This window comes from Pygoscelis adeliae, unplaced genomic scaffold, assembly GCF_000699105.1.
Source record: "Pygoscelis adeliae isolate BGI_AS28 unplaced genomic scaffold, ASM69910v1 Scaffold167, whole genome shotgun sequence".
Taxonomy (NCBI): Eukaryota; Metazoa; Chordata; class Aves; order Sphenisciformes; family Spheniscidae; genus Pygoscelis; species Pygoscelis adeliae.
In genome coordinates, this window is record NW_008825428.1 from 7,818,230 (window position 1) to 7,828,982 (window position 10,753).

Here is a 10,753-nt window from a genome sequence, read left to right on the forward strand (position 1 = left end):
TGAGGCCAATAGAGAGCACATTTGTAAACCCCCCTCCCTCCTCTGTCTACAAACTGAAATCCCTGTTTAAGAAAGGGCTCATTGTAGATGATTAGTTGAGGGAAAATATTGTAGTGAGAGTGTGCAAAAAGTATCCAGGCAAAATGCTTAATGCCACATAAGGAAAGGAAAAGTCCCAACTTCATTTGTATCTCAAGAAACCTTACCCATAATTATGTCACTAGTGAGTATTTTTCTTTCTAAATCTGCTCTAAAAATGACATTGAAATGACTTTAACAACTACTAAATATCCTCTTTTAAGAATATTCTTCCATGCTATGTTTTATTTCAGAAAACTTAAAAAATGCAGTAGCTTAAGAAAAGTGAATGGTCTGAGATGTTTTGCTGTATGTGCTATTGTATTTGGACAAAACTGTATATTAAGGATTCCAACATCAGCTCCAAAAACCTTTCCTGGAGCAGTTCTTTCTTACACCATGTTCCACAATTTACCTAAGACCATGCACGTGACGGAGTTGCAGCTCTGAACTGGTAGTGACAGCTTTAACGTGCTGTACCTTTGTTTTTCCTGTTGATTTTGCAGATGTTAAGAAAAAAAAAGAAAAATCCTGTAGAACTTTTGGCATAAAACTGTAGCTGCTGCTGTAGCTAAATTGCTGCTAAGTGTCTAGGTGATAAAAGCCTTCTCCCACGCCTGCCACTCTGAACAACACTATTGTCAGGAAAATGTATGCATCTTTTTCCAGTAAGAATAAGGACTGTGATAACATTAGCATTTAGACAAGACACTGAGCTCATGATTGTGAAATGCATTAATGGATGTGTCACTATTTTAAAAGAGCACATCTGATGGATTGTTTATACACGCCATCTCATTGTACTTATTTATTTATTTTATAGGATATTTTAAACATAAAATTGCACAGATCAAAGTAGAACTCTCCTGTGACCTCCTCACCTCAAGGGCCTGCGTTCAAGAGAACCGATCCCAGTTCCCAGCCAGTTGCGTATACCACTGAAGGAAAATGAACAGACTGAACAGCCACCACTTTTTGTACTTTCTGCCTACCACACGCCTTGTCATCTTATTAGTAGCTTTGACAACTGCTGAGCATGTGACTAATAGCACTTTCAACCGCACTGACATGAACACGGGATCTGCGCCTGTGGTGATCTCCCGCATCGACCATATTATAGTCAAGGAGGCGAGTAGTGCCTTGATCGACTGCAATGTCCAAGGTAGTCCTAGTCCACTTTACAGATGGTACAATTCCAACGGCCGCCTGCTCCAAGAGGAAGAGAACAAAGGTAAGATCTTTGTATTCTCACTGATACAGCCTGTCCAGAGACACTTCTGATTTCAGCAGGTTGACCAATAACCTGAATTTAATGGCCTGACTGTGGTGTTTTCCTGTGTGAAAATATATGAAAGCCCGGTGGCAGCCATAAATTTGTTGAGCGCACCTTGGCAGAAAACAATAATGTTTTTATAATGTGTTATTTAAGGCAACACACATAGCAAGAAGCTGAAGCGCTTCACAGAAGGTGTAGACAGAAGGTTTCATTGGAAGACTTCGGGTTTGATCCTATTTCCCATTCTGTCCTCTTTTGTCCTTCTCTGGCACCACAAAGCTATTTTCCAACTCAAGGGAGGATTCTCTTGACATATGGGAATAGTTTGTTGGCATGAATTCAACACAGCTAATTCCCTGATACGCCTCCCGTCTTTATGCATAGTGCCGTGGGAGTGTGAGAAACAGGAGATGCCTTGAATGACCAACAGAAAAACCTATATAGGGCAGCAGTCAGAAGGACAAGCCAAGTTTGAGCCTTCCTGGCTTTAGTTAAGACTCTTCAGTTGCATTTGCCAGAGACCTTAATTACTCATTAGCTTGTTTTCCTTAAATGGAAGGTTTGGGTGATAATCCTAGTTATACTTCTAGGGCACATTTGGGGGGGTGTTGGGGGGGGGGGGGATGGAAGGTGTTTTGCTCATGTAATCCTTCCATACTGACTGCTTTGTTCACAGCATGATGAAATAAACTCTTAGTTATTCATACTAAATGCAAGATAGCTTGCCTAACTAATAGCTGACCTGAGGGAGAGCTCTGCTATGACGGGAGTAATGATTGACCCAGCTGGATGTGCAACAGCATAGTGTATCTGTAAAAGCTTACTGCATAACTGGTTATATTTTACATTACAGTATTTTATCACTTTCCTGAGTAAAGCTAGAGAAAGGAACTACTTGAACTAGTAAGTGGACTTTCAGATACAATTTGTGCGGTTATGGCAACGTACTGTGATTAGTGCGCTAGAGTGTTTTACTAAGGCTCACTAACAGAAGTTTTCCCCTTTAGTTAGGCATCTAACTTTAGGCCTTTGTATGGTCAACTGAGAGAGAAACATTCAGGTAGGTGAGCAAAAACTTTGACCAAGTCAGTAAAAATTGCAGATGTAGTATTAAGACAACATCATTTTAACTTAGACTTTCAACGGTGCACTTCCTCCTTTAAGAAACTGACTGTCTTCCTGTAAGAAATGTTTCCTAGCACAAGACCTTGCTTTACTATGTATAGAGTTGAGTATGGCATTGAGCTGTTATCAAAACCCAGCAATGATACCTTTTCTAATCATTGTTTTCTCATTAGGCTCATACTGTCTGCCAAGATCCATTGGCACAGACCCAGTCACTGAGTCACAGTTCAATGCCATTATGTCGTTTATAACAGCTGGAGCCAGGATATATCAGCAAGGCATCTTGTCATTTTACAATTAATAAAGACCTACTTTGCCAACATTGCAATTCAAAGAAATACTGAGCAGCCAGTACTCTGTATTTTTTCTTACTCTAGAGGTGGAGAAAGAAGTGTCATCTGTTACAGATGCTGACATTTCCTCTGTAAGGGAGTTTTCCTCTGAATTTGCCTAACTTTAGCAGATTGGGGTGATTTTTTTATGTGAAGGTCTGCTTTAGACTGAGCTTTTTATTTATTCTATATTTTTTAATTTCAGGCTAAGTGATTCAGCTGCTTTCAAGAATTAAGCTAGGGCAAAAAACAGCGTTTCAGATAAGTTAAAAATTCTAAGTAAGAGGATAAAAAGGTGTAATTAAGAACTGTCCATACAGGAACTGAGGCAGGGATCTTGTGGGAATACTTTCTACGTAGGCTTCTACTGGAGATAATGTAAAAGAACAATTTGGATAAGCCATGTTTAATTAGAAAAACTTTCAAAATGGTAAAAGCCCATAACAACTCTGAATTAAAGGCTTTTTTTGACTAATGAATTTCAGAATTGCCCACAGATTCTTCCTTGAAAGAAATAAAGTAAGAAAATAGAATAATCTTTTTAACAACAAAAGAATTTCCATGAAAAGGATAAAATAAATATAGACGCAACGTATACACCAATCTGTGGCAGGACTGCAATCCTTGCCTTGTGATTTACATGCATTGCACAGGGGTTTTGTGCTGGTTTAGTCCTCTGATCACCGATTCTGTGTCTTTGCTCAGCTGCCTTAATAGACTTAAATTGCAGCTGGTTAGGTTAGGTTTAAGGAAAAACAACTTTCTGATAGTAAAAATAGGTAAACACCTGAAATTCCTTGCTGTGGAAGGTTATTGAAATTCCGTTACTGCCTTCAACAGATACCTGTCAGGAATGGCTTGGGATTGTGTTACAGAGATTGAAAACAGTTGAGTCTGCCTCTGAGCAGCAGTATGTATTACATGATCTTGTTGGCTTACATCAGCCTATGTCATTGTGTCACAAGGAAATCTTCTGTGTGACATCTCCCTCTATGAAGTGTTCAGAAGGCACGGAGGCACTCCTACACTTTCTGGCTGTGCTCTCCACCATGTGAACACTTCCACGGGTGGATTTACATGAAGGAAAGAATTGACACCAGGCTTTCCCATTGGAGTTGAATCATGTGTTTTATAGCAAAGTTGCAATTTAATCAGTCGTATCACACCGAATAAGGCAAAAAATACACATCCTCAGCTCTCAAATGGTATTGATATTTGCATAAAAATGAAGCTCACTTGCGGAACTAAAAATCTAATTTGTTATCAATATATAATGGCAAACACAATAACTAGCTGAATCTTGAATCACTTTAGCAGTGATAGGAGCGCTGGGTTTTAACATGTTGTTTCAAACTCAGTTTAATAACTAAATTGTTCTGCCGTGCCAGGCTCAAAGGATATGAAATGTACATGTACAATTACATGTAGTGACCAAAGATATCAATTATATTACACTGATAGAAATGTAAAAGTAAAAGAAGGTCCACCGTGGTGTGTAGAAGTTCACGCTGGCGAACAAGATGTTCTCTTGGTTGGTCATGGCTCTTCTCTTTCCCATCCATCTTACTCCTCCTGTCCTATTTCCCTTTTTTAAAATCATAATTCAAAATTAAATTCTGAATTCTTCAGAGGGCAGGCAGTGTAGTATATGATGTCTGAAATCTTATTTTTTTTAAAGTTTACATTAACAGAATTATATGAGATACTGTAGCAAAACACCAAAACTAACCCAATTGTAAGAAAATGCACTGTCAGGGAACAAAACAAGGAGGGCTTAGTAGGTTTTTCTGCCTCACAATCCCATTGTTGCTGTTCTTTGAGGAAGTGTGGCATGTGTTTGCAAGGCTCTCTGAGGTAAGTAGTCATATCTTTGTAACTTAACTGACCATAAGATTGTGATAGATGTCATGCATATTAACTGATTTTTTTATGAGACTTTGAGGGCATGATCCAGTTATTCACAGTTGATGTCAGGGACTTGATAGCAACACAGCTAGGGTCTCCGGGACAGATAGACCTTTGTGATAGTAAATACTTTGTCTTCTTGTGAACGTTATTTCCTTCTTCCAAAATCTGAAGCCAGTTTGACAAAGCTGATGTTTAAGACTATGCTGATCATGTGAAAAAAATACTTCTAACTAAGTTACTCTGTCTCCTCTCCAGCAGGAAAATGGTGGTTTCTTGACAACGGGCTACTAAACATTACCAGCGTGTCTTTTGAAGACAGAGGTAAATACACGTGTGTTGCATCTAATATGTATGGCAGTGTTAACAATACTGTGACGCTGAGGGTTGTTTTTACCTCCGGAGATATGGGAATCTATTACATGATTGTCTGCCTTGTAGCTTTTACCATTGTTATGATACTGAACATTACTCGGTTATGTATGATGAGCAGTCATCTGAAGAAAACAGAGAAAGCAATCAATGAATTCTTCAGAACAGAAGGGGCAGAGAAGCTCCAGAAAGCCTTTGAGATTGCAAAGCGTATCCCCATTATCACTTCAGCCAAAACGCTTGAGCTTGCCAAAGTAACCCAGTTTAAGACCATGGAATTTGCTCGCTATATTGAAGAGCTCGCTCGGAGCGTACCTTTGCCACCTCTCATCATGAACTGCAGGACTATAATGGAAGAAATTATGGAGGTTGTCGGTCTGGAGGAGCAAGGACAGAATTTTGTACGGCAGACAGCAGAAGGCCAGGAAACCACTGAAACAGATGAGCTGTACATGATCCCAAATGCTTTGAAGCGCAGTGACTCTCCCACAGCAGACTCTGATGCATCGTCACTGCACGAACCACCTCAACAGATTGCAATAAAAGTGTCAGTTCACCCGTTGTCCAAAAAGGACTGCATGGACGGTCAGTCGCAAGAAAGCGTGCAGTTGGACACCAAGGAAGAAGACACTCCTCAAACACCAGCACTTCCTGCAGAGCCCCCTCCTGAGCCTTCTGCCGAACTCAGTTCTGATGACACAGCATTGGCGAATGACAAAAATACATGCGTTATATATGAAAGCCATGTATGATAGTTACTCCTGAATCTATGCATAGCAGGAAAATCAGGTGGAGCTCTTTTAAAGATACATATTGTACTTGCCGCTAAGCCTTACCTGGAGACTATCATAGCAAAAGCATGTATGTGGATTATTTGGCACTTTCTTCTCAGTTTGACTTTAGTTTACCATGATGTATGGCAGAGTAATTGCTATTACATTAATATTAATTGCTCTTTTCAATTAGTATTTCCAAGAAACATTTACCTCAGCATTTTCTAGGTTGGAGTCACCTGTAGTGGCCTCCTGGAAGTCATTGGTAGTCTTTGGTGTAGGACACTTGAACATACTAAACACAAAATGGGTTTTCATTTTCCTCCTTCCCTCTCGTTATTTCCATCTATTGCATTTTTGCAAATATTATCTTGTGAATTTGAAATATTGCCCAAAAGGCAGCACTCCAGTAGCCAAATAAAATCCTAATAGATCCCATTTACAAAGCCTGCTTGCTCAGCTGCATTGTGATTTAGAGGGCTATTAAAGAAAGTTAAAATGTTTCCATTTCATTTGAGACCACACTGTTTAGGCACAAGGGAAATAGTTTTCCCTTTTCCATGGAATGAAGATGCCAACAATTGTTTTTTTCACATTGAGAAACAACTTTGAGGTGTATTTTACAGATGGGGAAGCCCGTAAACATCTTACAGAAAGTTGCAGTCACAACAGCTCTGCAGGGTTTTTTTGCATGTATTTGACTATTCTTTACTTTGCCAGAAGTTTATATGGAAAACAGCTGCAAATATGCAAGATGTCTCGTTTTGTAGTAATTTGGTAGGAGTAAGTACGCACTACCTTACCAGAAGATATGCAGGTTCCTGCAAATGCCAGTAATTAGCTGATGACAAGGCTGAAATGGCAGAAGACCCTTTTATTTGGATTCTCAATTTTGTGCAGATTCATATTCTGAAGATCAAGCCTAAATTCATCTATAAGCATAAGTCGGAGAGTGTTTTATCCAAACTAAAAAAAAAATATATATAATCAAGTGTCCTGTGAAATTACAATGACGATCACACAGTTTACTGTGCTATAATTGCTTTGGTATTCTAAGAACCTCCTACCTATGTAGGACGTTCACAGCTTGAGTACATGTGACTCTATCCCAGTAAAGCTTTAATGGTCACTGCGATTGTGGCATTAAAAAGGATCAACATTTATGCCAGGAAATGCCAGGAGTGGAAGCGAAGTGATAATTTCTATTGCAGACAGACAATAAAAAGGACCTTCTCCAGAGTGAGTCTGGAAAGAAAGCACTTACAAGGAGGAGTTTGTGTAGGAGTAATAGCATATTACTTAATTACCTGACACACATTTAGTTTGAAACTCATGAACAAAATATCACCTTACAGTTTTTAAGAAGGACTGTAGTGTAAGTATAGATACTCAAATCTAGAGTCACGTATACTGCAGAAAAAGTAGTTAGGACTTAGGTCTATGAGGAGATGATGCATGGATGGCTCTCTGGACATTTTATTGAAGTAGCCACATCTACATAAGGTGTCTGTTGGAGGCAATCAATCAGGTATATTAACTGCACGAGTAATTGAGATCAAACAAAGTCAATGTTGCAGGTATCTAAAAAAACTCTTGATAATGAACTGAGGTTTTATGTCAACTTCCTCATGTTAAGTGCAGAGCTTCACTAGCACTGTAACACAGGAACACCCTGTGACTAACGTTGGTGATGCAGAGAAGGCTCCATATTTACCTTCCTATGCTTATTAAAAAAAATACATGTTTAATAATGGACTTCAGATTTTGTGACCAACTTGTGAAAATGACAGCATTTAGTTGCCTAACATTTGTGCTCACCACAGTGGCAGGCATCTATACAAAATGCATTTGCACATGCCCAAAAGGAAACGTGCAAGGGCAAAGTCCCTTTAGGAACGTGGCTGGCAATATTTTAGTTCCAGTGAAGCAATATAAATCTAGAACACAGGGTAGATTAAGAGAATGCCATAAAGAACCTCACTTCTGACCAGTGTGATTGAAAATACTACTGATGCAACCTGTTAACTTCTTGTCTGAGTCCAAAGTATTTTCTGTTTAGTGTTCACATCAGTTTTTCAAGTCACTTAATTTGCTTCTGGTGTGAAAAAGGACGAGGGCAGAAACAACAGCAGGAACTTGCACTAAATTCTTTTAATTCACCTTAACCCCTGAAAAGAGGCATCTTGATTTTTCTGCCTGTCCAGCATTTACAAACAATGCTCATGTATTCTAAAGTTACCTGCCTAGTGCCCAACTAAGATTGCACAGATGAGCAAGGATGTTCTCCTTGAAAGCATAAAAATAACTTTTAAATTACACTTCAAAATTTTTAAAAAGTTCAAAATTATTTATTAAAATACAGTATTTTAATTGTTTTTTCTTTATGAACTTTTTACAGTAGAGACCAGACCCCTTCATGTATTCATATGGTGATTGGTACCAGGCAGTTCTGATCCCGACTGCTGCCCTCAGGCTGTCCTCCAGCCGTATATTATTTATTTATTGAGAAACATTTGAGAGCAAACAATCCCCATGGTTTTCTTCAGTATCTCTGTGTAAACTTCCTTGAAGATATAGATTGTGGTTTTTTCCAGAGGTTGCCCACAAAGAGCATGTATTTGAAGTACACACAAACGTACGTTGCAAACCACGTATGAGCAACAGTTGTTTGGATAAGACGCACGTAATAGGTGCAATGCTGAATTCCTGATGTCGCAAGGTCAAAGAGAACCGTGACTTTGCTGGAGCCGGACTCCCTTGGAGCTGAGAGTTCACAGATGGGACTGGTCCAGCCAGTCTGCTATAAATACTTCGGACATTTAGCTTTGTGGTATTATCGGAATAAAAACAGAACAGCACTGTATCTGAAGAAAATACAGATTGTAATGGTTCTGGTTTGTGTATTTTTTCTGATTTCATGCATGCTGCTCAGTATTTTTATGCATCCATTATAACACCTGTAAGCATAAAGCTTTTTATATGCTTTCAGGCACTTCCTTTGTGGGAGATAGATGGGAAGCAAGATCCAAACCCATCTTTCCTGTTCCAAACTTTCTGGCTGTGCTATCATAAAGGAAACAACTCTGTCTTGCAGTATTTATTAGGGAATGGCTATTTTATGGTGCGAGAACACAATTAACAAACATAAAATTAATGATGGCTCTAAGGAAACGTTAACATTTGCGTTGTTATATATTTTCATGCACCTTAAGCACTTCAGGGACATTAGAGTGATCCGTTCCCATCATTGGACTATGCACACCTTTTGTTACGTTGTTCTGTTTATTATATCACCAAATGCTGATGGTTCTTAAAACACTCAGAATCTGGAAAATCCAGTACAACTGAATTTGTGTTCTAAAAGCATAAGGAACACCAAGCCAGGCTTAGAAAGGAGAAGAGATTTGCAGGATATATTTACACTTTTTAAAACTATTTTTGCCAAAACTTCATGAAACGTGACTAGATATCTGCAGCATAAGAAATAGGTGCTGGATCTGAATTTTACACTTACTATTCTTTTTGCACTAAATGTAAGACCATATTAATCAGACCACTTGAACATAGTACTCGCTATCTACTTAACATTTTCTTTTTGAGCAGCATTTGTTTACTGTTGATCCTTTTTTGTTCTCTGATTTGAGTATGCTTGTGAAGAAACCTACCCTTCAGTCATTTTTTGAGATTGTCATTTGAAAAATTTAAAAGAACCCATAGATCAGCATTTTTATGCAGGTTTATTAGTATTAGGTGAGGCATAGCAGTTCGCTCCTGTGCTCAAAAATTACTGTATAATCGTAAGACTTGCAGAATGGCATATACGGGCAGACGTTGATTTTTTTTAGGTCAGTGCCTGTTTTATTCTAATGTACATACTATGTCAGCTCCTCAATTTGCAGTTACCTTTTGACAAAAGTACTGTAACATGTAGCCAGGGCTTTCTGATGTTCAATTTGGTTCAGATCAACTAATTCTGGAAAGTGTTAACAGTGTCGAATTTTAAAAGTTCTCATGGAATATCTTGGCAGCATGCTATTTTAGGAGTTGGCCTCCTAAGTATGCCATACTTAGTGGGACAACTGAAAGCTTCTTAGATGCAAAGGAAATGCTTGCACTAAAGTATCTTAAGTTATATTTCATTTATTATTAAATCCTTTTTGATTTTACAAGAAATGTAAGACAAATATGAATGTGTTCTTTTGAGAAGCAGTTACTGTATTTTGATTTAAATAACTGTTACGATTTTATAGTTCACGGCCGTCAACCACGGAGACCAGTTCATGCTGAAGTGGCAAAATGAAATGTGATCCAGCTTGTAAATTGATCATTGTTTCAATAAAGAATTTGCACAGAGCATGCCGGGTTTGTACACACTCAACAAGATGATGGTTTCCTAGTAAGAGTATGCCACGGCATCAGCCAAGTGGAAGTAAACTATGTCTTTCATTGTACATCTGCTCATATTCCAGAAACATTGATCAGAAAAAACAGTTATTTACCTAGAAAGGAAGTTTTAATAAAGCTCTGAAAGGGAGCTGTTGTCGTTATTCAGAATATAGACCCAACTGTTAATCGGTGGTGTTAGCAATAGCCTAGATTGCTCATGTATGTAGCATCTTCTCTTTGGAAGCATGTCAGCACTTCCGCATGTAATCCAAAGGACTTTTTTGTCAGCTGTTTCCTCTCTGAGCCCTGTCATGGAGCCTTGCAAAAAGTCTTGCTGCTGTTTCAGAGTTGGGGCCAACAAAGTAAGTGTCTCTTCTACCAGAGGCGCCCTAGTACCAAGACAAAATAGAAGTGCGGGTTGCCATACCTGCCCCCATTCCTTCATCCACCCTAAAAGGATGAGGTGAAATGGCTTTCCTGTCCCACAGCAGCTGGACTATATTACT

General features: G+C 38.8%; 1 protein-coding gene across 1 annotated transcript; it reads left to right on the forward strand.

Moving 5' to 3' along the window:
- Positions 1-913: 913 nt before the first annotated feature.
- On the forward strand, positions 914-6,382 carry MFAP3L (microfibrillar-associated protein 3-like). The gene is made up of 2 exons (XM_009330700.1): positions 914-1,309; positions 4,975-6,382. Exons 1-2 carry the CDS (start codon positions 1,027-1,029, stop codon positions 5,838-5,840), a joined length of 1,149 nt encoding a protein of 382 aa, XP_009328975.1. The 5' UTR covers positions 914-1,026; the 3' UTR covers positions 5,841-6,382.
- The last annotated feature ends 4,371 nt before the right edge of the window (positions 6,383-10,753 follow it).

Bases quoted from the DNA above. Each gene is read 5' to 3' on its own strand.
- MFAP3L (XM_009330700.1), top strand. From the start codon at position 1,027: ATGAACAGACTGAACAGCCACCACTTTTTGTACTTTCTGCCTACCACA. The intron at 1,310-4,974 runs GTAAGATCTTTG...TCTCCTCTCCAG, and splicing joins CCAAGAGGAAGAGAACAAAG to CAGGAAAATGGTGGTTTCTT.